General features: G+C 34.7%; 2 protein-coding genes across 2 annotated transcripts; one reads left to right on the top strand and one right to left on the bottom strand.

The window, feature by feature from the left end:
* Positions 1–11882: 11882 nt before the first annotated feature.
* On the top strand, positions 11883–17125 carry LOC107463024 (cation/H(+) antiporter 1). Its single transcript, XM_052253171.1, has 6 exons — positions 11883–12035; positions 12158–12669; positions 13371–13846; positions 14702–15177; positions 15697–16130; positions 16755–17125. The coding sequence occupies exons 1-6, from the start codon at positions 11883–11885 to the stop codon at positions 17035–17037; spliced, it is 2334 nt and encodes a 777-aa protein (XP_052109131.1). The 3' UTR covers positions 17038–17125.
* A 498-nt stretch (positions 17126–17623) lies between these two features.
* Positions 17624–21693, bottom strand: LOC107463025 (uncharacterized). The gene is made up of 4 exons (XM_016081728.3): positions 21311–21693; positions 19898–20125; positions 18732–18976; positions 17624–17948 (listed from the first exon to the last, which is right to left on the bottom strand). The coding sequence occupies exons 1-4, from the start codon at positions 21545–21547 to the stop codon at positions 17702–17704; spliced, it is 957 nt and encodes a 318-aa protein (XP_015937214.1). The 5' UTR covers positions 21548–21693; the 3' UTR covers positions 17624–17701.
* Positions 21694–21905: the final 212 nt, after the last annotated feature.

The raw sequence follows: 21905 nt of genomic DNA, 5'->3' as shown, positions 1-21905 counted from the left end.
GTTAATTTTTATTGGTGTTTTATAAAAATATTTAAATTTAAATAGATCTAAATTAAATTATTTATCTAATCAAATTTAAATTGAAAATCGATTAAAATCGCACTAATTTAGATTTGATTGAATTTTATTTTTTGTAAATCGTATAGATCGGATCAAATTTTAAATTTATTTCTCAAAATCGATCCAATCTAAATAGTACAATGTACTATAATATTATTATTTTATTATTATATTTACAACTTTATTTATAATATATTCAATTATTATATATTTTATATTATTTAATAATATTTTATATCTAAAATGAGATTTATTTATTTATTTAACTAACCTATAATTTGATTTCTATTATTATGTTATTGTTGGTTTTTTTCAAGATATTGTTGAGACTTGGTATGTTATTATTTATTATTTAAAATTTGATGTTTAGACTTATTATATATGTTTAATTTTTTTTAATTTATAAAATCACAAATCTAATCTAATCCAAACGGCTTGAAATTGGATTGGATCGGACTTTTTTTTTACAAAAATATCTAATCCAAACTGCCTTGCAAGTAAAATTAGTATTCGAATCGGATGAATTTTTTACTCAAAACCAATCCAAACGCACCGCGAACACCCCAACTATTTTATATTATTTTGTATTTGATTTTAGATCATTCTATTTTCAAAATTTATGTTGGCATAATCTTGACTTGGTATCTCCATTACTTCTTCATATTGATCGATCCTTTATAAGATATTATATATATTTGTTAAATTGTATAATAAAATAAATGAATTAATATTTGAGGGCTTGTTAGTTATAAAATACCTATAGATAAACTCTATAAATTATTGAATTTGTGAATGGATGTATATTTTTTGTACTAAAAAATTATGCTAATCAAATAATCGCCTGAATTATTATAATTGTTTCTAGAGTTATCAGAAATGTTGATTTGGGCCTGAATGTGAGGTCTAGATCCCTTTGAGTGGCAGCGTCCAACTTGTTTAGTGTCGAAGTGCCGCCTGTCCGGGTTCCTCGCGAGGAGGTGGGGGGTAGTACCTATAAGGGATTCCGATGCTTAAGTTAGCAAAGATTTTAGAAAAATTTTTAGTGGGTTAGAACTTGTCTCATACCTGGGGGTGTCAGTGTATTTATAGTAGAGTTGATAACTACCTTTGTTGTTGTTATTATATCTTTTCTGATAGATAATCGTTCCCTTTATTTTGGGAGTTTGTTATGATCTATCTTTTAGCAAAGATAGAGATAGTCGGGGAGATATTCGGAGGTGTTTACCTGTTTAGGCAGGTATAGCTGGTGGGCTCTTTTGTTGATGCCCAACCTCTTAAAAGAGGTCGGGTATGCTTGGGCAGACTACCTTTCTGGGTGGGCTTTTTGATTATTGTGTCTGGCTCTAATAGTTGGGTCATGGTATGAACAATGTCCTTGCTGGAGTCTTGGGCTCTGTTCTTCTTTAGATCTACTTGTTTCACTCCGATAGTATCATAAATCGAGTCAATGCATAGGAAATGAATGCATTTCAATACTATTAAGTTAAGTGAAATCGATAAGACGGAATCCGTATTAGACCACTTCACTTATTTTAGTTTTAGTGGATCTTACGAAGCCCGGTCATCCAGGACATGATCAAGTCTGATCATAGAAAAGAATCTCTTCAAGTGAACCGGCCTATCCTCTGTAGGGGGGCTTGCGCGGTGGTTGGAACAAAGAGACACATTTTATTGCAAATTAAAATGTGGCAGATATGAAAAAGTCATCCATCTGCGCGATCCAATCAATAGTTCAAGTCACACACTCCCATAATCCGTTTTTTCTTCGGAGAATCCCCCTCAACTATCAACTATTCGTGTATGTCAAATAAAAAAATAAGACGCTAATTTTGTTAAGTCTTAAGTTGCAGGGAAATATCCAAATACATGTCTTATTTTTTTTAATAATCCATATTTGTAGCAATGAAATACTTTTGTTCCTCCCCAAAATAAAAAATGATTGATTAGAAATATCTAGGATCCATATTCTCTATAAAGGACCGGAGATGCCTTGCTTACGTATCATTGGAAAGTGCATTAACATAAATACAGCAGTAAGAAGAGGTAATACAAAAGTATGTAAACTATAAAAACGAGTCAAGGTAGATTGTCCTACACTAGCACTTCCCCTTACAAAGGTCGGACTCAAGCATTTCGAGGCTTCCGTTTTAGACGTCGGGTTCCCCCACCTTCCCAAAGGTCAGGTACTTGACGCGTTTTGAAAATTTGGATGTTGCCTCCCTTTTAAATGAGGGGCAAAGTTGGCGCGTCTATTTCCTTGATTTGTGCGCATGTCTTTAAAGAGGAGTTATTAGGCCCGTTATCCTTTGTTTCTTATAAAAGCGTTGTGGCCTTTCTTCTTTCTTCTTTTTTCATTTCTGAAAAAGCTTTGGTTATCGTTTGCGAACAGAAGCTCCTTTCTTTGTTCATTTTTGCTCTTGTGATTCCTTTTTTCAATCTCTCTAAAGTTTCGTCTTTGAAGAATTCTTTGGAGAGGATCATCCGTTGTTTTTGCTGCTTGACGTGCCCTCCTCTGATTTGAATCAACACTAAGGTTGGTGTTTTTTGCTGAATTTATCGATGGTTTTGTTTTTCTTATGGAGCTGCTTCGTGTAATAGTGTCGATGTTGTAATACTTTGTTTTGTTGATTCTCTGCTTTAACTGTTATCGCGTTGCTTTTGCTAAGAAAGTCTTTTTATTTTCTTTCTGGGCCGGTGTAGGGTACTAGGATTAAAAAGACTCCATTTGTTGATTTGGAAAAAAAAAATTTATCTTCGTAGAACTGTCTGTTTTTGTTGCCTGCTTGCATCTATATTGCCCCCAAGGGTACGGTGTCGCTGTGATGTGATGATGTTGCATGAGAGGGACACCTTTGGTTGTATCTTGGAAAAATTTGAAAAGAATAGCTTTCTTTGGTTTCATTATTTTTGTCCATGCTTTGTATGATGTCCGGGTTCTTTTTAGTGACGACCTCTTTTACTTTGCCTTTGTAGGGATAGATTTTATGTCTTGTTCAATTGTTCTCAACATGTTGACTAAGGTTCCTTCTAGTCTTCTAGCTTGGGTAGATATCAATGTTCTGTGTTGTGTTCCTGTAGTGGATAGTAGTGGATAGGGAGTATTGCGACGCCTATCGCAGACATCATAGGATTTATGAGAGTAGGGAATATGAGAAAAATTATGAGCTGATAGCGCCCGACCCTGAAGAGAGGGTTTGTTTTCCTCCTTTAGATATATCGGAGCGTCCTTTCTTTTATGCTTATGACTGCTTTTTTACTAAGCTAGGCATATCCATTCCTTTTACTGATTTTGAGACTGACGTCCTCTAGTCTTGTAACATGGTCCCTTCTCAGCTTCATTCGAACTCTTGCGCCTTTCTAAAAATTTTTCATCTTCTATGTCGAAAACTGGACGTCCGACCTTCCACCGAGCTCTTTCTTTACCATTTTGTTTTTACCAAGCCCAGGACGTTAAAGGGGAAGGCTTCTTGGTTTTCCTTCCAAGCCGTTTATGGTAGGAAGGTATTTTCCATTTTTGATGAGTCTTTTCATGATTTTAAAAATCGTTTCTTTAAGGTTCGAGCTGTGGAGGGTCCCCGACCTTTCTTTTTGGATGAAAATGACGAGCCAACCTTTCCCCTCTTCTGACAAGAACACCCTATAGTGACCAAGTACACCATAAATAGTTTAAACGAAGTTGAAAAAGCCTTCGTGGACGTGTTGCAAGAGTGTTGGGACCGGGCTTCTCACTTGGACATAGAGGATTTTTAGGAGACTCTAGTCAACTCTGTTATGAGTTAGGTAGTTTCTTGACCTTTAACTTTATAATTCTTTTTAAGCTGCCTTTTGTTGTTCCTGATGTTTTTTCTTCCTTGCTGAAACTGTGGCTTCTAAGACCTCGTCTATGAAGTACCTTTGCAAAACCAAGAAGGAGGTGGTAGCTCAAAGTCTTCAGGGCCAAGAGACTGAGGGTGCTTCCTCCCGACTTTCTCCCCAGAAATCGGGTTCTGGCGCTACTACTTCAAGGAAGGTTATCTCTACTCTGGCTGTTCGCTTAGCTTCTCCTAACCCGACCTTGGAGAGTTCGGGTACTCCGTCGCCTCAGGGACCTCCTCCTAAAAAATAGAAGGCCTCTAGGGGGCCAAGTATTAACAACAAAGATTTTGACGGGTTTGCTTGGAGTGGAAAGAATATGCTCCCTTACATCCAGACAGTCATGGATGACATGTCCATCCAAAATCACCTTCACCATATGACTCGTAACTGTATTCGTATGACGGGGTTGAACACTACTCTGGCCAAGGCTCTAAAAAAGACCCATGTTCACGCTACTCAGGCATTCCTTGATTCTGCCCGAGCTGAGGTGGAAAGGGTAAATGGTTTGAAGTCGAAGTTGGAGGAGGAGAATGTCAAGCTAAAGTTTGACTTGGAGATGACTCGTGCCCGAGCTATGAAGGTTGAGGCCGCGGCACTGCTGGCAGAAGAGATGAAGAAGAAAGCTGAGGAGAGTTACTCTCATACCTATGGGGAGTTGATTGATATTTGGGAGGAGCTGAAGGCTGCCCGAGATGACTATGCCGACCTCCAGGAGCATGTGGATGGGGAATGAACGAGATGTTCGAGAACTTGAAAGCTCAAGTTCAAGTTCTTGCCCCTGACCTAGATCTTTCTCTGTTCAGCACGGATAACATCGTCGTTGAGGGGAAGATTGTGCCGGCTCCTGATGAGGATGAGGGGCCTCCCCTCAACCTAAAGACTTCCACTCCTCAGGCCGGCCAAACTTTAGAGGTCCAGAGCGAGGTTCAGCCTGAGGTCATTGAAGTGGAGACTCCTGCATCAGCTACTGCTATCTCCGCTGTGCCGGTTTCCATGCACCCTCCATCTCCACTTGTCAAAGGAAAAGACGCTTCTACGGGCGAGAGCCTCAACCCGATCTTCAGTGAAAAATCTTAATTTCTTTTTCGGTATCAGAATGACCCGACCTGTGTGTCCTTAAAACACTTAATTTTTTGTAGTAGTTGGTAGCTTTTTCGAACACTTTTACTTTTTAGTAGCTTTTACAACTTCATAAAGTAATGTTTCAAAGTTATTCTCTTTATGTCTCAGAGAACTTTTTCTGCATTTAAAATGAAGTTATGTCTTGGTATTTGAACATATTTTGGTTGACTTATAGGTCTTAGCAACTTTGTTAAATTGTAAGTTATTAGTTTCCTTTCATATTTCTGACTTCGAGTAGTCGGCCTTTATTAAGTTACTTTTACAGCTCATTTTTTATCTGATCTTGTTGTGGTCGATTTGTATGAGTTGTTTATATAACTTCTTACATTAATTTGTACTTTGTCAGTTCATCTTGCCGACCATTTTTAGGTTGGAAAATAATTATTGCGATTTGTCGAGCTTAAATTAATGCGTTCTAGGTAGGAAACTTTTGGAGAAATAGGAGTGAAAGAAATAGGAATTTTATTAGTAATTAAGAAATTCATTTACAGAATCTATGTGCTAGGGGCTGGAGTACCCTAGCCCTTGTGCTGGTGCCTCATTAAAAAATCCTAAAATCGGAAAAAAGAGTACACTAATGCACAAGGTTCGCTATCTAGCTATAATACTTTCTTAGTAACCTTTGTCTAAGACCTATACTATTTTGTAAAACCCTTTTCAATTAGCAGCCAGCTTTCCTTTTCCCGATTTTTGTACCCCGATGTCATTTCGGATTAGGATGAGGTCATTGGTGCCAAAGCTCCTCTTAATCACCTTTTGGTTATATCTTAGGGTCATCTTTTGTTTTAGAGCTTCTTTCCTGATCCGAGCTCTTTCTCGAACTTTTGGGAGGAGGTCGAGCTCTTCTTTTTGTGCCTAGATGTTGGCTCCTTCATTATAGAATATTATTCTAGGTTACTCTTCGGTTATTTCTATTGGAATCATGGCCTCCATTCCGTAAACAAGTCGGAAGGGTGATTTTTCTGTCTTGGAGTGTGGGGTGGTCTGATATACCCACAAGACTTGAGGCAGCTCGTCAGCCGAAGCCCCTTTTGCGTCTTGTAGTTGGCGTTTCAGCCCGGCCAGTATGACTTTTTTGGCAGCTTCGCCCTGTCTATTAGCCTGGGGATGCTCTATCGATGTGAACTGGTTTTTTATTTTTAGGTTGGCCACCAGGTTCCTAAAGGTTGAGTCAGTGAATTGAGTTCCATTGTCCGTGGTGATGGAGTGTGAAACTCCAAATCTTGTGACAATGTTCTTATATAAGAATTTCTGAGTTCTCTGGGTGGTGATGGTTGCTAAAGGTTCTGCCTCAATCCATTTAGTGAAGTAGTCAATCCCTACTATAAGGTATTTGACTTGTCCCAAAGCTTGCAGAAATGGTCCAAGCAGATCGATACCCCATTTTGCAAATGGCCATGGCGAGATAACGTTGATGAGCTCCTCGGGTGATGCGATGTGGAAGTTGGCATGTTTCTCGGTGGGCACTTCGTAACGAACTCGATTGCTTCCCTTTGTAAGGTCGGCCAAAAGAAGCCGGCCCAGATTACCTTTTTACCTAGCGATTGGGCTCCTAGGTGATTGACGCAGATGCCACTGTGTACGTCCTCTAAGACTTCTTTCATGTTAGAAGTCGGGACACGCTTTAAGAGGGGTGTTAAGATCTTTCTTTTATATAGGATATTATGGACTAATATGTAGTTTTGTGCTTCCTTAATGAGCCTTCTGGCTTTTTTTTGTCATTGGGAAGGATATCAAATTTGAGGAAGTTGACTATAAGAGTCATCCATCCTCATCGTAAATTCTAGTGGATATGGTCAATGCTTTGGGGTTCGAGTTATCCTCCTCGTTTAATATTGATGATGCTTGTAGGGTCTCTTGGATAAGACTCCTATTATTGCCCCCTGGCTTGGTGCTGGCTAACTTGGAGAGGGCATCAGCTCAGGCATTGAATTCTTGTGTTATAAGTCAGATTTCGCTTGCCAAAAAGTGTGCCAATTGTCCTCGGGCTTCTTTTAAGTATCTTTCCATAGTGGAGTCTTTGGCTTGATAGGCACTGTTAATTTGCGAAGTTATTACCTATGCATCATTGAACACCACCGGTTTTTCAACTCCCACTTCTTTAGCCAGCTTTAAGCCAGCGAGTAAGGCCTCGTACTCTGCTTGGTTGTTGGAGGCAGGGAACTCAAATCTCAAGGAGAGTTCTATTTGAGTTCTTTGATCACTTTCTAGAATGACTCCTGCTCCACTTCCGACTTTGTTTGATTACCCATCATGTATAGACTCCATGTGGCTGGATTTCCTGAGTTTTCGATGTATTTAGTGACGAAGTATGCAAGGTATTGTGACTTGATCGCTGTCTGAGCTTCGTACTTTAGGTCAAACTCGGACAGCTCTACTACCCAATGTAGCGTCTGTCCTGCCAAGTCTGTCTTCTGTCAGATATATTTCATTGGTTGGTTAGTGCGAACTTTAATGGTGTGAGCTTGAAAGTAGGGTCGGAGTCTTCAAGATGTGAGGATAAGGGCATAGGCGAAATTCTCTATCTTTTGATAGTTCAACTTTGTCCCTTATAAGGCTTTGCTGATAAAATAGATAGGTTGTTGCCCCTTTTCCTCTTTTTGGACTAGGGCGGAGGCTATGACCTGACTTGCCACAGTTGGGTATAACACGAGTTCTTCTCCTTTTATTGGTCGGGCAAGTATGGGCGGCTAGCCTAGGAAGGCTTTGAAATCAAGGAAGGCTTGCTCACATTCTAGAGTCCATTCGAATTGTTTCCCTTTTCTTAGGATTGAGTATAAGGGAAGTGATTTCAGGGCTGATCGGGCTAGGAACCTAGACAAGGCTGTAAGTGCAAGGAGGTCGAGGTTGACAGCATCATTTGCTTTCTTCCTTTTTTGCTACAAAACTCCATCAAATCCATCCAAATGCTACCTGAAATAAATGGAAATACACACAACTCAAAGTAGCATCCATAGTGGCTAAAAGATATTTAAATCTTGATTAAACTCAACAATTTGAATAAAAATTCACTAGTAAAAGATAAAGAAGATGCTTACGCATCAGGCTGCTAACCTTCCATTCATTTGCTGGACCTCTTTGACACAAGTCGGGATTTTCATATTTAGTATAACCTGACATTTGTCTGGGTTTGCTTCTATGCCTCTTTGGGTTAACATGAATCCCAAGAACTTTTTGGCCTCTACTGCAAAGGTGCATTTGGAGGGGTTTAACCTCATTCCATGCTTCCTTATTGTAGAGAATACCTCACAGAGGTCAGACAATAATGTCGCGTCCTCTTTGGTTTTGACGAGCATGTTATCTACGTATACTCCATGAGTTTTTCCAAGTGAGAGGAAAATACTCTGTTCATTAGTCGTTGGTATGTAGCCCATGCGTTCTTTAATCCGAAAGGCATTACTACGTAGCAATAGTTGGCCTTTGGAGTTATGAACGAGGTCATTTCTTGATCCGTCTTGTACATCGGGATTTGATTGTATCCCGAGTAGGTGTCCATAAAAGACAAATACCGATGGCCTAAGGCTGATTCGACCAGGAAATCAATGCTGGAAAGAGGATAAGGATCCTTGAGGCAAGCTTTATTGAGGTCAATGTAATCAATGCACATCCTCCACTTCCCGTTTTATTTTTTCACCAAAACGACGTTAGCTAGCCACAATGGATATTTGACCTCTCTTATGAATCCTGCTTCCAGCAAGATTTGTACTTGCTCTTCCACGACCTGTGTCCTTTCTGGTCTGAGCTTCCGACACTTTTGCTGTACAGATCGGGAGACAGGTACATTGTGAGTTTATGGGACATCGGGTCGAGATCTATGCCAGGCATGTCTAAGAAAGCAAGGAAGATTGAGGATTTTATAAGATGAGAAACCCATTAACTTGACACCTTAAGGTTTTGAGTTGGATGTGGTGTCTTCTCATCTTATGTTCTCTCACTTGATTCCTCCCCGAAGTCTCCCTGGTTGTCGAGAGCTCTCCACGGTTGGCCCAACAGTATCCTAGGGGTCTTATTGGTGCATCCCCTAGGCCGAACAGGTTGTCTGGGTAGACTTTTAAGTCCTTTTCTTCCTGCCCAAGCTTGTCAAAAGTAGATTTGAACAGAATGTCTGCTGAACTATCTTGGTCTATCAGGGTTCTATGGAGGTTAGCATTTGCGAGGATCATTGTTATTACTATGGGATCGTCATGCCCGGGGCTACCCATTCAACGTCTTCTTTAGTGACTGGGATGGTAGGTAAGTCGGGTAGTTTAGTTCCCTCCCCGACTTGGTACACCTCTTTGAGGTGCCTTTTGCATGATGATTTCGATATTCATCCTCCAGCGAATCCCCTATTGATCATGTGTACGTGTTACTCTGGGTCTGAGGTGGACACTCTTTTCGTCCGTTCTTTTCATCCCTCCTTCTCTTACTCTGGTCATCCGATCTATTGGATACGTACCTGTCTAACTGACCTTCTCTGACCAGCTTTTCTATGACATTTTTCAGGTCGTAACATTCATTAGTGGGGTGTCCATAGAGCTTATGGTACTCACAGTATTTTGTCCGACTTCTCGCCTTCTTATGCTTGATTGGGCGAGGAGGCGGGAGCTTCTCCGTATGATATATTTTTCTGTAGACATCTACTAAAGAAACTCTGAGAGGAGTATAATTGTGGTACTTTTGAGGCTTCTCTGTATTTTGTTCCTCCTTCTTTTTAGGCTCCCTCTCCTTCTCCCGAGCTTGATATGGCAGGCTTGCACGTGGTTTCCCTAAGTCGGGACTTTTTCTCCATGTTGATGTATTTCTTTGCTCTTTCCTGAACTTCATTTAAAGAAGTCGGAAATTTTTCTTCATGTTGCTCTTTAGTTTTTTATCTTCATCATGTCCAACATCAGCCCACACAAACAATCCACACCACCACTTTTTACTTATCTAAAATAAACCAATAATTAGAAGATGTTGAAAAAATAAAGGACAATTAACAAATCAACACAGAGAATTAACTTCTTCACTCGCATTATAATTGGGACAACAAAAAAAAATGTTTGTTTGAATTTGAATCTGTCCTAGTCCACTTCAAAATAGGACAATAGCCACAACCACACCATTCAGGCACTCATGCTGCCCTCCCACAGTTCTACATTCTCGCTAACTAGCCACTCAAATGTGACCGGACAAAGCTTCCCGCATTAGTGCTACCACCTCTCATCATGGTTTCTTAACATCAACATCAATTATCAAAGAAGAAAAAAGAGATGAAAAAGAAGAAGAAGAAGGAGAATATGAAAAACACAAGATAAAGTACTCTCCGCACATTTGGGATTCGTGTTTTATATTGAGGAGGGCCAACTTGGGGTCAAATTAGAATGAATCCACACCATCTAACTGTTGGGACTGTCTAACGTGGTAAAAGATGGATATATTAGCACTCCAAAAACTCATTTAACACTGGAAACGACAATAGAAACCACTATGGTGTGCAAAATTCTATTTGGGGGATTGCTATAGAAAAATTGGAATCTCAATTATCAAATCAAATAATTGTGTGAATCTAAAGGACTATTATGAAGATTTACTTGCATTTTTTTAATGTGTTCGATTATTTTGCTTTATATTATAAAAAAATATAATTTACATAATTTTAATGATGGAGCCAATCATATAGAAGACAAAAATCATTTAATTATAGGCATTTAAAAAAAAAGTCATTGAAAGATTTTCAAAAGTGTTAAAAAGCAAGATTTCTAATTTTAAAATTGATGCCAAATTATTCAATTAGAAGACAAGGAGTAATTTAAATATTTGTTCTACTATACTTAATTTTACTAGGTGACAAAATAAAAGTGATCAATTGTTCGATCAATATTCTATTGAGAACTTGATAAGAAATGAGGAAGGTTTGAGGCTGAATGAGAATAGCAAATGCAGATGCTATCCAAATCAAATAAATGGCAGAAATTCAAAAAATGATTGTAGAATAAATGTGTGCAAATCATAGACATTGGATTAATAAAAAAATATTCACATTTTTTTATGTTTTACTTCAGGTAACATCTTGTTTGGACTTATTTACACAAATAGTTTATAGAGCAGAATAATTTAGGTTATTTTTTATTAAAGATTATTATTTAAAAAACTAGTACAAAGTATATTATATATGGACAAATTTAGAACAATGTTTATACAATTCAATTGTTTTATAAGTTATTTTTTGAATTCTACTACTACTACTACTCCATTCTTTAATTGATATGTTACTGCAATTTAGCTTTGAAATTTTAAATTTTAAGTTTTTAACTAAACAAATTTGATTAAAATAATACCTAGTAATATTATTTCCATACACACTATTTTTGAAATTTATACTTCAGAAAATATCATTTCTAACTTAAAATACATACTCACTAAAAAGTAAAAACATTAAAATGTTATGAAATATAATCAATTAATTTTTTAGTTTTATTCTAAGATATTTTTACATTTAAATTATTTTAAATTAAAATTACATATTCAAAATGAACAGACCAAACATGTTTTTCCTATTTTCGGTTTTTAAAAACAAAAAACATAAAAATAAGCCAAACATATTTAAAAAAAATAAAAAATCTGAAAACAAATAAATTACCATTTTATAAGATAAAATTAAATTATATCATTTTCGATTTTATAAATTATAAATAGTAGTGAAGGAAGAAAAAGTAAAATGTCCTAATGTTTTTGTACCACCAATCTTCCACCAACAATATAGGATCTGAAATTTAAAAAACTTCATTTTTTTTTTATTCCAGAAAATTCATACAAGATTTTGATTCTCTAGCAACACTTGATTAATTGTTCCTGAATTTTAACCTTTCTACAAAAGCACAATGGATGCCACCGGCAACATGTTCTGTGATTCTGATCTTGTTAACCCTCTAAGCTCAATGGGGATGCAAGTGGCATGCATTCTTGTTGTCTCACACTTCTTCAATGTTGTGCTAAAAACAATGGGTCAAACTGGCCCTGTTGCACAAATTCTGGTAATTAAGAATAATCCAATCATGTTAGTGCAAAACTATAATTTTCTTTGTCCATCTCGCACAAAATATTTCTAATTTCTAATTTCTAATTTCCATTTTCATTATTATTAATTGTTCCACAGGCTGGTTTGGTACTAGGACCAATGTCACATATTAATTATATAAAGAAGACTTTTTTCCCTGCAAGTTCAATAAACTACTATGAAGTGGTGAGCTTCTTCTGCCGCATACTCTTCATGTTCTTGTTTGGTTTAGAGATGAACATTCATTACACACTGCGGAATTGGCGTCTAGTATGCTTGGTGGCTTGTGGTGGTGGATTAATGGGTGCCATCTTTGGTATTTCTGTCTCTTTTTATTTGTACCAAGAGTTACAATCCAATGCACCTATGCAATATTTTTGCATGATCATCATGCTTGTCATATCATACACAAGCTCCCCTATGGTCATTCGTCTGGCGGCCGAGTTGAGGTTTGGTGCGTCCGACGTCGGCCGAATCGCCGTGTCTGCTGCCGTGATCACAGAGATGGGATGCTTGGTGTTCTTCAATATAATGGTTAATTTCAATAAGAAAAGATTCTTCTATAGTTTTGCTTGCATTTCAGTCACTGGCGTAGTCATTGTTATAAACAGGTACTTATTCTTTTTCTCTGAGATTTACAGAATTGCTAATAAAAGAATTTTATATAATGCCTAATTTGCTTTATGAAATTTTGAGTGATTATCAAAATAGTATGTAAGTGAAAAAATAATTAAATTAGTCCTTAAATTTATAAAATTATTCGCTTCTAATTCAATTGCGGTTAACATGAGGTAGCATGACTAAGATTTTAGAAGAATCAAACAAGAATTTGTTAGGAAGCTAATAGAATATTTGTACAATGTATATAATGAGCTATTTATTTGACTCAATATGAGTTAAAAAATAACATCTAGAATAAAATACTACTAATTTTTCAAACACAATACACCTATATACTATCGAGAGATAATAAACATCTGATATCCTAAATCAAACATTCCTAAACCTTCTATTATACATATTATATAGATACTCAATTGGTTTCCTATACTTTCTCATCAAATAAATACCTTAAATTGATTAGTTAGAATCATTTTTGTTAATTAATTATATATTAGTATAAAAAAATAAAATAAATCTAATTAACTAATTTAAAATATATATTTGAATATATTGAAGTCTTTAAGTCATCTTACTGTTAAAAAAAAACACCCTAAAATTCACATTTATCAATTAAAAGACTAATTTAATTATTTTTAAAAAACTGAAATTTCATTCTGAAGTTTTGGAGTACAATTTAATTTGCAAACAGGTACTTAGCCGTTTGGTTGAATGGGAGAAACCGAAACCAAAAGTACCTGAAGGCTCCTGAGCTGTTACTAATCTTGTTTTTGCTTCTAGTGAGTTCCATGGTCATAGAAATTTGGGGTTTCAACAGTATTCTTAACTGTTTCTTGATAGGCCTTGCATTTCCAAGGGAAGGCAAATCAGCTAGAACACTTCTCCATAAACTCGGCTATTCAATTTACAATTTTGTCCTTCCAGTCTACTTTGGATACTTAGGGTTACAATGCGACGTTATCAACGCTTTCTGGAACTTGAATCGCTTGACCAATGTCGCCATCTTGGTCTTGTTAGGGATTGGAAGCAAGCTCAGTGGCACTCTTCTTGTGTGCCGTTACCTTCAGTATCCAACTAGTGAAGGAATCTTCCTTGGATTTGTCTTGAACACACGAGGCTATGCTGATCTTCTCTTTATTGGTGCTTCTGCTAAGCAAGTTATTGTGAGTGTAATTCTTCTCTTGAGGTGTGTTTGGAAAATCTGCACATATTCAACTTTTAAGTCAATATCAAAAATCGGTTACTATTACCAATCTGATTTGATTATGTTGTTTTTGAAATTTGCTTATAAACATGAATGTGTTGTTTATAATAAGTTTTTTACATTGTGAGGCGATTTTGTATTCCTATATTTATTGGCTGATTTTGTGGCACACATGTAGCACTAATTCACCACTTCTTTATATAATCTTCATATAACTGAGTATTAATACAAGTATTTGAAATGTTGTGATGTAAAGTGAATTGAAGATTTTTTTTTGGTTGAATTGTATGTTATATACACATAAAAAATTAGCTACCAAATCAGCCATCATGTATTTGTATAACATGTGGAGTTTATTTTAATACACTAAAGGCTAGTTTTAGTGGCTGATTTGGTGTACACCTAATATGGTTTATTAAAAAATATTTATGATAATGAAGTTACTAAAATTGATAAGAAATAAACATAAAAAATAAAAAAGTGATCCGAAATAATTGTTTATATTATTTAATATTTTATATTTGAGATCAATTTAATTAAACCATGAAATCATCATTTTCTGCTTATAATCATAAACTTCAAAGTTCAAAATATTGCTTTAAGAGTATTCCCATAAAAAAAACATCTCATAATTGTTGAATTCAAATTATAATCTTTCACCCGAACATACTTGAAGAGAGGTTGTTATTTATTTATTTTATTTTATAAAAGCTAGGTAACCATGCTTCCCAAAGACGTTCTTGACTGAATTAATCAGAAATTGTAATGTGAATATCCATATGCTAATTCTGCTACTTATTTGTAGACTTTTGATCCAGAAGCTTACAATGTGTTGCTAGTATCAATAGTACTCAACACAGTCATATCTGGGATAACTGTGGCTTTTCTATCAAGAGGGGAAGAGAGATTGTTTGTATCAAACCATACTGCGTTGGAGCCACAGAGCTTGGAAGATGAGCTTCGAATTCTAGCTTGTGTATACGATCCTCGCCAAGTGTCTGCAGTATTATCCACAGTTCTAGCATTACATGGCAATAAGCAAACACCATCGACCACCTATTTGATGCATTTGATAGAGCTTGTTAAGAAGATCAAGACTAACGTGCTGTTTCATGAAAAGGAAACCGCCGAGATTAGCGATGACGAAGACTATGGTGGCAATGATGTGGTGGATATTAATAATGCATTAGATGCTTTCACTGCAGACACAAAGGTTTTGGTACACCAAAGAAGGGCAGTGTCTTCTTTCCCAACTCTTTATGAAGATGTTTGCAATGATGCAGAAGATCTTCAGGTATCAATCCTTTTTTTCCCCCCCAATCGATTGTTGATTCATGTTTCGCATAAGATTGGAGAATTATTACATTGATTGAACTCAATACTCGAAAAGGCACAACATTTTTAGCAATTGGCTCATCAACACATGCAGCTACGACTTATGAAACTAAATAGTCATTTTTAAACTCTTCTATTTCTTATTTTGACTATTGCTCTTTTTTTAGAGATATAAGCCTGTCCAAAAATGCTATGTGCATACAAAAAGTCAGCTACTATGTGTTATTTAACTCATTTTCAATGTATATTTTGTATTTCAACATGTATTCTATACAAATAATTGATTTGGTGAATGATTTTGGTGTACACGTAGCATAGTTGAGTCTGTCTGAGCTTTAATAACTTTTTCATTGTCCGCATATTAGTTTGTTTCTTTAGTATCTGCTTTGTCTTCATTTCAGTCAAATAATTTTGTTCTTGCATTTTCGCTTATTTTTGTATGAACATAGTGTTAACCTTCTTTCTTTTGTTCACATAGGTATCAATCATTATACTTCCCTTTCACAAGCACCAGCGAATTGATGGAAAACTGGAGAGTGGAAAAGAAGGGATAAGAATTACAAACCAGAAAGTTCTAAGGCATGCTCCTTGTTCTATTGGTGTGATTATTGAAAGAGGACTTGCCAGATCCCCTGGTTTCTCAAATCTAATTTCATCTGATAACATACAAAATGTTGCAACACTTTTCTTTGGCGGCGCAGATGATCGTGAGGCGATTGCTTGGAGCTTACGAATCTCCAAGCATCCGCGCGTCAATCTGACAATAATTAGATTCTTGCTGTCCTCTTCTGCTGTACAAAATGAACAGATCAAAAGTGGAGAATCCGAGGAAAAAGAGATTTTGATGTCGCTGACTGGAGAAGAGACGGTGAATGAGATTGATAACACATTCATGGTTGATTTCTATAACAGGTAAATTATGATGCAAAAGATACTTTGATTTTACTTACTATCTATGAAGCACTTGATACAGACAAAGAACACACGACACAAAATATGGACATAAATTAACCTTTTCTTAATGTTTCTATGTTTTTTTAATTATAAAATCATTTTAGATATCTTTTATATTACAATTAACATAATCTAAGAATAAGATTAGATACATCAACATGTATTGTATTTGGATGTGTTCAAAAGTGTTTGGAGAAATATTTTTCATTTTTTTATTAAGATAGTCAGATGAATGTTGCATCTAAAATTTGTCTGACACTTAATTACGACAACTCAACAAAGTGTTGATACTTCATAGCCTACTATGCATGATATGTAGCTTAAAATCTACTATCTTAAATTCTATATTTGTGATTAAACTGTTAATTATATCATCACTTTGATTCCCAAAGACCTAACAATTTGGTTCTCAAAAAGCTATAGTATCTTGTGACCCTAAAAAATGTCTTTTGTTTAATTAAAGCATTCACTATAATTTCCATGGCTAGTTTAATATTTTGCTCCTAATTGCATGATAAAATTACCATGTATGTATCTTATTTAATTATTCATATTCGGATTTGTATTTATGTAACATAACAGGTATGTGACCTCAGGCCAAATTGGATATGTGGAGAAGTTTGTACATGATGGAGCAGAAACATTAGAATGTTTAAAAGAGATTGGGGATTTATACGCTTTGTTTATAGTAGGAAGGGGTGGTAGAGGGCAATGTTCATTAACAATTGGTATGAGTGATTGGGAAGAGTGTCCTGAACTTGGTACAGTTGGTGATATTTTGGCTTCTTCAGATTTTGATATTCAAGGCTCAGTTTTAGTGGTTCAACAACACAGAGATGCCAAGAAAGGCATAATAAGTGATTAGTGTTATTAAAAGTACAATTTAGTTACCCTTAGGCTTATTCTTGTACTTAGTTTTTCCTAAACATATGTGTATAAATGAAAATTTTTTTGGTAGGTTATTAAGAATAGAACTAATAAGGACTAACTTATCTGCTTATTTAGAAATTTAAGACTTCCACATCCTCGGATCCTCTGAAGAAGTTTGCGCTACCAATGTTGTCCATGAGTTTTTTATTTAGCTTATCCTTACCTTACAAACACAAAAAAAAAAAACCTTACAAATTCATGAACTCTCATATCAGCTAGTGAAAAAGAGTTCCACTCAATTTGATGGTCATTTATAAACATTGATGAACTATAATAGCTGGAAAAAAAATTTTCAAAGATACTTGTCCTGTTAAATGCATTTATTTTACATTTACCGTTTCATTATTATCATTCATTGATGAGCTGGATTTAATTTATTTCTTTCAATGATAAATAATGAGTCGAGTGCTTTTGCTGGTAGCCGTAGGTAAAATTGTATACCTTCGCTTACTTGCTTTGATTAAATTAAAGGCCAGCTATTTAATAGAAAAGAAAAAAAAATACTATAACAAACATTCTACTAACCAAATAGCATAGGTGAGTAATATAATTAGGAGATAGGTGAAGATAGATTATTCAAATTCTTTGGGGAGATCGATTCAAAATTTTTTTATGAAGTCATAAATGTGATTACTGATTTCCTCAGCTGTTTCATGATTGTTGAAGTGAGCGACACCCTTTTGAATAATCACTTCCTCCAAATTTGGCACATCTTCTTTGAAACCTCCACCGTGAACATAATCTTTCATCCCCAGTGAGGTGTATACCATGTCTAACTCACCTGCAATGTATTTCACCGGCACCTTGATCTTCACTCCACTCCATGGTGCATGAAGCTCCCAATTTCTGCAAAATGTAAATGCTAGTTAGTGTCATGATAGTTTTATTTGGTGGTAAAAAGTTTAGATAAATTCGTTATTATTGGTTAAGCCTACTAAGATTAGGACATGCTTTCAGACTCAACAAGTGCTTACAGATTTATAGGTCATTTAAAAAGAGTTTTCAAAAGAATTGAAAAGATTCGAATCCACTTCTTTTCAAAATATATTGTGTCTTTATCACATGTGACAACTCTCTTTACCAGTTATAAATTTAAAATCTCGCTCTCGCTCACAGCTCACAGCTCACATACATTGGTTATCTTCCCATGATACCTGATGAGGGCTATAGAGTTCAATAATTTTTTTAAAAAAAAAACATACTAATTTGATCTTGAACAAATTAATTAAGACACAAAATTTACTCCTAGAAGATATTATATTCTTACGTGGTTTTTAAATGACCAATATACCAGCATATTTAGTACTAATAAAAAATTAATATTCTGATCAACTAATCCTTAAAAATTGTTTTGCTAAATAAGTTTCAACTACACTTTTTTTTTTTACTAATACTCCGAAAACTATAGAATTAATAGCTAAAAAAAATGGAATTGGTCATTAGGATCTATCCTATTAATAACTAATGAAACATCTTTGAGAGACATATTTGTTGGTATATTTAATTTCAATCTTTCAGGAATCAAATGATCAGATGTTCATATTGATAATAAGAAATTTAATTTTCTTACCATCTAAAACAAGATTAAACAAGCAGGAAGAATAAAATATTGCAGATCAGAGAACTTACAAGTTGAAATTCCTATAGTAATTCAATCCACCAGTGAAGCCTGTGCTTTCGAATTTGGAGACGTAATAAGCTAAATCTTGCGGTGAGAGCCAAGATGGCAATGCTTCTTTCATATCAGGATTGAAGCCAGTTCTAAACTCACCCTTGGGAAGGATCGGAGGACCCGTCTTGCGTGTGGTGAGGATGTTCTTCAACACATACTCAGTCCCAACTTCACCCATCTCTGCTTCCATTTTTCCTGGTTCCTATTGCCACCAGCAAAGAGAGTGCTATTACAGTCAGAAACCAAATAAATTTGGATCGTGAGATCACATTAAGAAACATAGTCACAGCTGACAGGTTCTATATATCTTGTAACAACTACTATGTGCAATTCAAAATCAGCTACTAATATAAAATACATATATACATATTTGAATACAAAATACGCATTAAAAATAAATTAAACATTATATATATTTATACATAATTATATAGTAGCTGGTTTGGTATACACATAGCATTCTTTATCAATATATTTTTTTATTTTCAAAAATAATTATGTTAGGTGTATATCAAAATTAATCACTAAAATTAACCATCAATATAAAATGCATATTGAAATACAAAATACACATTATAAGTTAAACTATAACTAATTTTAGTGTGCAAATAACATTTTTGTTTAGAAGTGAATATTGTCACTTCTTTTTTTTTTTTTGTGAGTTGTCACTTCTATTTTAATAACGTCACTCCTATTTTTTAAGAAATTCATGCAAACATATATGACAGTTTTACACTGTATACTGTTTACGCTGTGTAATATACAGTGTAAAAATATCATATGCAAAGTGACATTATCATAAATAAAAATGACAGTATTGTTTCCCCTCAAAACTTAAATACATAATCTCTTAATTAAATTTTAAGCTACATGTCATCTCAACTAATTATATTTTTATTATTTATACGTACAAATACGATTAATAAAAGAGTAAATCAACACGTATGTCAATAACTACTATATTAATACACTAGGATATAAATAATCACTCGTGTCGCATTTTATTCCTTAAAAAGGAGAATACGATATAATGGTCTCTTTTCATCTATAATTTAACTTTTTGAGAGATATGATGTTTTAAATTTCTATACCAGTTTAACCTTTTAGATGAGAAGAGTGGAACCTGAAATCTGCAGATATAATAGTCATCTCCATAAATTGCACGCATGGCATCAACGGTGGGAACTTTGAAGTTCCTTCGGACAAAGGGGACGCTAAGGCATACATAGGCTTTGATAATTTCAGGTCGAAACATGCAAAAGTACCAACCCATTATGGCACCCATATCATGTGCTACCAAGAACACTTGTTCAACACCCAGCCATTTTATAAGCGCAACAAGGTCACCCACCTAATATCACAATTCATATCACAAATATTTCAGCTATAACCATAAACTGCTAGATTTATGATTTTTTTTTTAATGAGCAATACTACATAATCGGTAAATATTATTATTTTTGGCCATGTTTAGCAATAATTTACACTCATACTTACAGGAGTTTTGCATACAAGAAGCATATAGTTTACACATAGATTTACAGGAGTTTGCACACATAAATCAATACAGTTTGCACCCACATTTTTCAGAATTTGTGCGCTAGTAAAATTTATTTGTTAAAGACAATTTAGTGTTTATACTGATCAAATCCTGGCCAAAAATACTGAAAATTGCTAGCTCCCAAGAGTTTCTCTTTTTTATTTTTTTTCTTTCTTCAATATGTTTTTAAGTAAATTTTTTTTTTACTTTGTAAAAACATTCCGATTTTGGATTTGGAAAATTTAAAAATGTTGGTTTTATTCTATTATTAATTTATTTCCTTAAATAGTGAAGTGTTCATAATTTCATATATCATGTGAGTATTCATAGCTTACTTGTAAAAGATAATTAATGTTTGTTCTACTTTGTGTACATTTCTCTATATCTTTTACGGTATGAAATTAAAGACAAAATATTATCTATTAAAAAAATTAATTATTAAATCCATTACTAAATTAGGTAATATGTATTTGTTTATATTTTGTATTTTAGTAGGTATTCTATAAAAAATATGCATGATTGAGAAAATAAATTTGTTATCTTTCATCAAAGTAAAAAGTATATAAAAAATAGTGTATATAATATTTGTTTTTTATAAAAAGAAATTATTTTATTAGTCTCTATTATTTTATCAAATCTGTAATTAAGTGTCTAGATATATTTTAAAAGTTTTTAACTAAATTTCTATGCCAGCCATAAATTTAGAATCACACTCTTATCCATCCAAAAATATTTAACTTAATTATTTTCTAGTGATGCAAAATGGATAAAAACATTTTAATAAGGTTTACTGTAAAAAAAAGTAATTGCACATTCCAAATTAATCTAAGGATCTAATTAAAAGATTTTAAAATTTAGATATTTAATTAGAAATTTATGAACCTAATTACTTTTTTTTGAAAAACTACCTTAACTATTCACTAACAAACTAATTTAACCTTTATAAAACTATATATAACCCTAATTATAAAGCATGGATATTGTTATGTTACCCACAATGTGAAAACTGGTGTAGCTTGTGATGGAAGGTGGAGCATCGGTGTCGCCGTAGCCGCGGAGATCGGGAGCGACGCAGCGGTAGCCTTTGGAGCTGAGATCTAGAATCTGGTGGCGCCAGGAGTACCAAAGCTCCGGGAAGCCATGGAGGAACAGCACCACAGGGCCTTCTCCTTTTTCTGCTATATGCATCTTGATGCCGTTTACTTCCACTATTCTGTGCTCTATTCCCTCCATCTTTCTCTTGATGCCTCAGTGTAGTTGAAATTGACGCATAAGATTCTTTAATTCATAAGAGAAGAGTAACTACTAATAATCTTAACACTTTTTCTTTTGCCGGGCACACACAATAATAAAGGAACTAAATGAGGGAAACGGGCGTGGAAGGAGAAATTATAAAATCTACTTCTTCTTAATATACTAAAATGATAAAGTATAAATAACTAATGGAATATTTGTACACTGTGTATAATAAAAATTTAGGGAATATTAGAAATATAACTATTAGTATTACTTTTTTTTATAACATGGTATTAAAACTCTAGATCTAAAAGATCAATAACCCATTTTACACATTGTACACTTAAACCATTGG

This window comes from Arachis duranensis, chromosome 8, assembly GCF_000817695.3.
Source record: "Arachis duranensis cultivar V14167 chromosome 8, aradu.V14167.gnm2.J7QH, whole genome shotgun sequence".
Taxonomy (NCBI): Eukaryota; Viridiplantae; Streptophyta; class Magnoliopsida; order Fabales; family Fabaceae; genus Arachis; species Arachis duranensis.
Note: the sequence above shows the minus strand (reverse complement) of the source record. Positions and strands in the feature narration are given on the sequence as shown.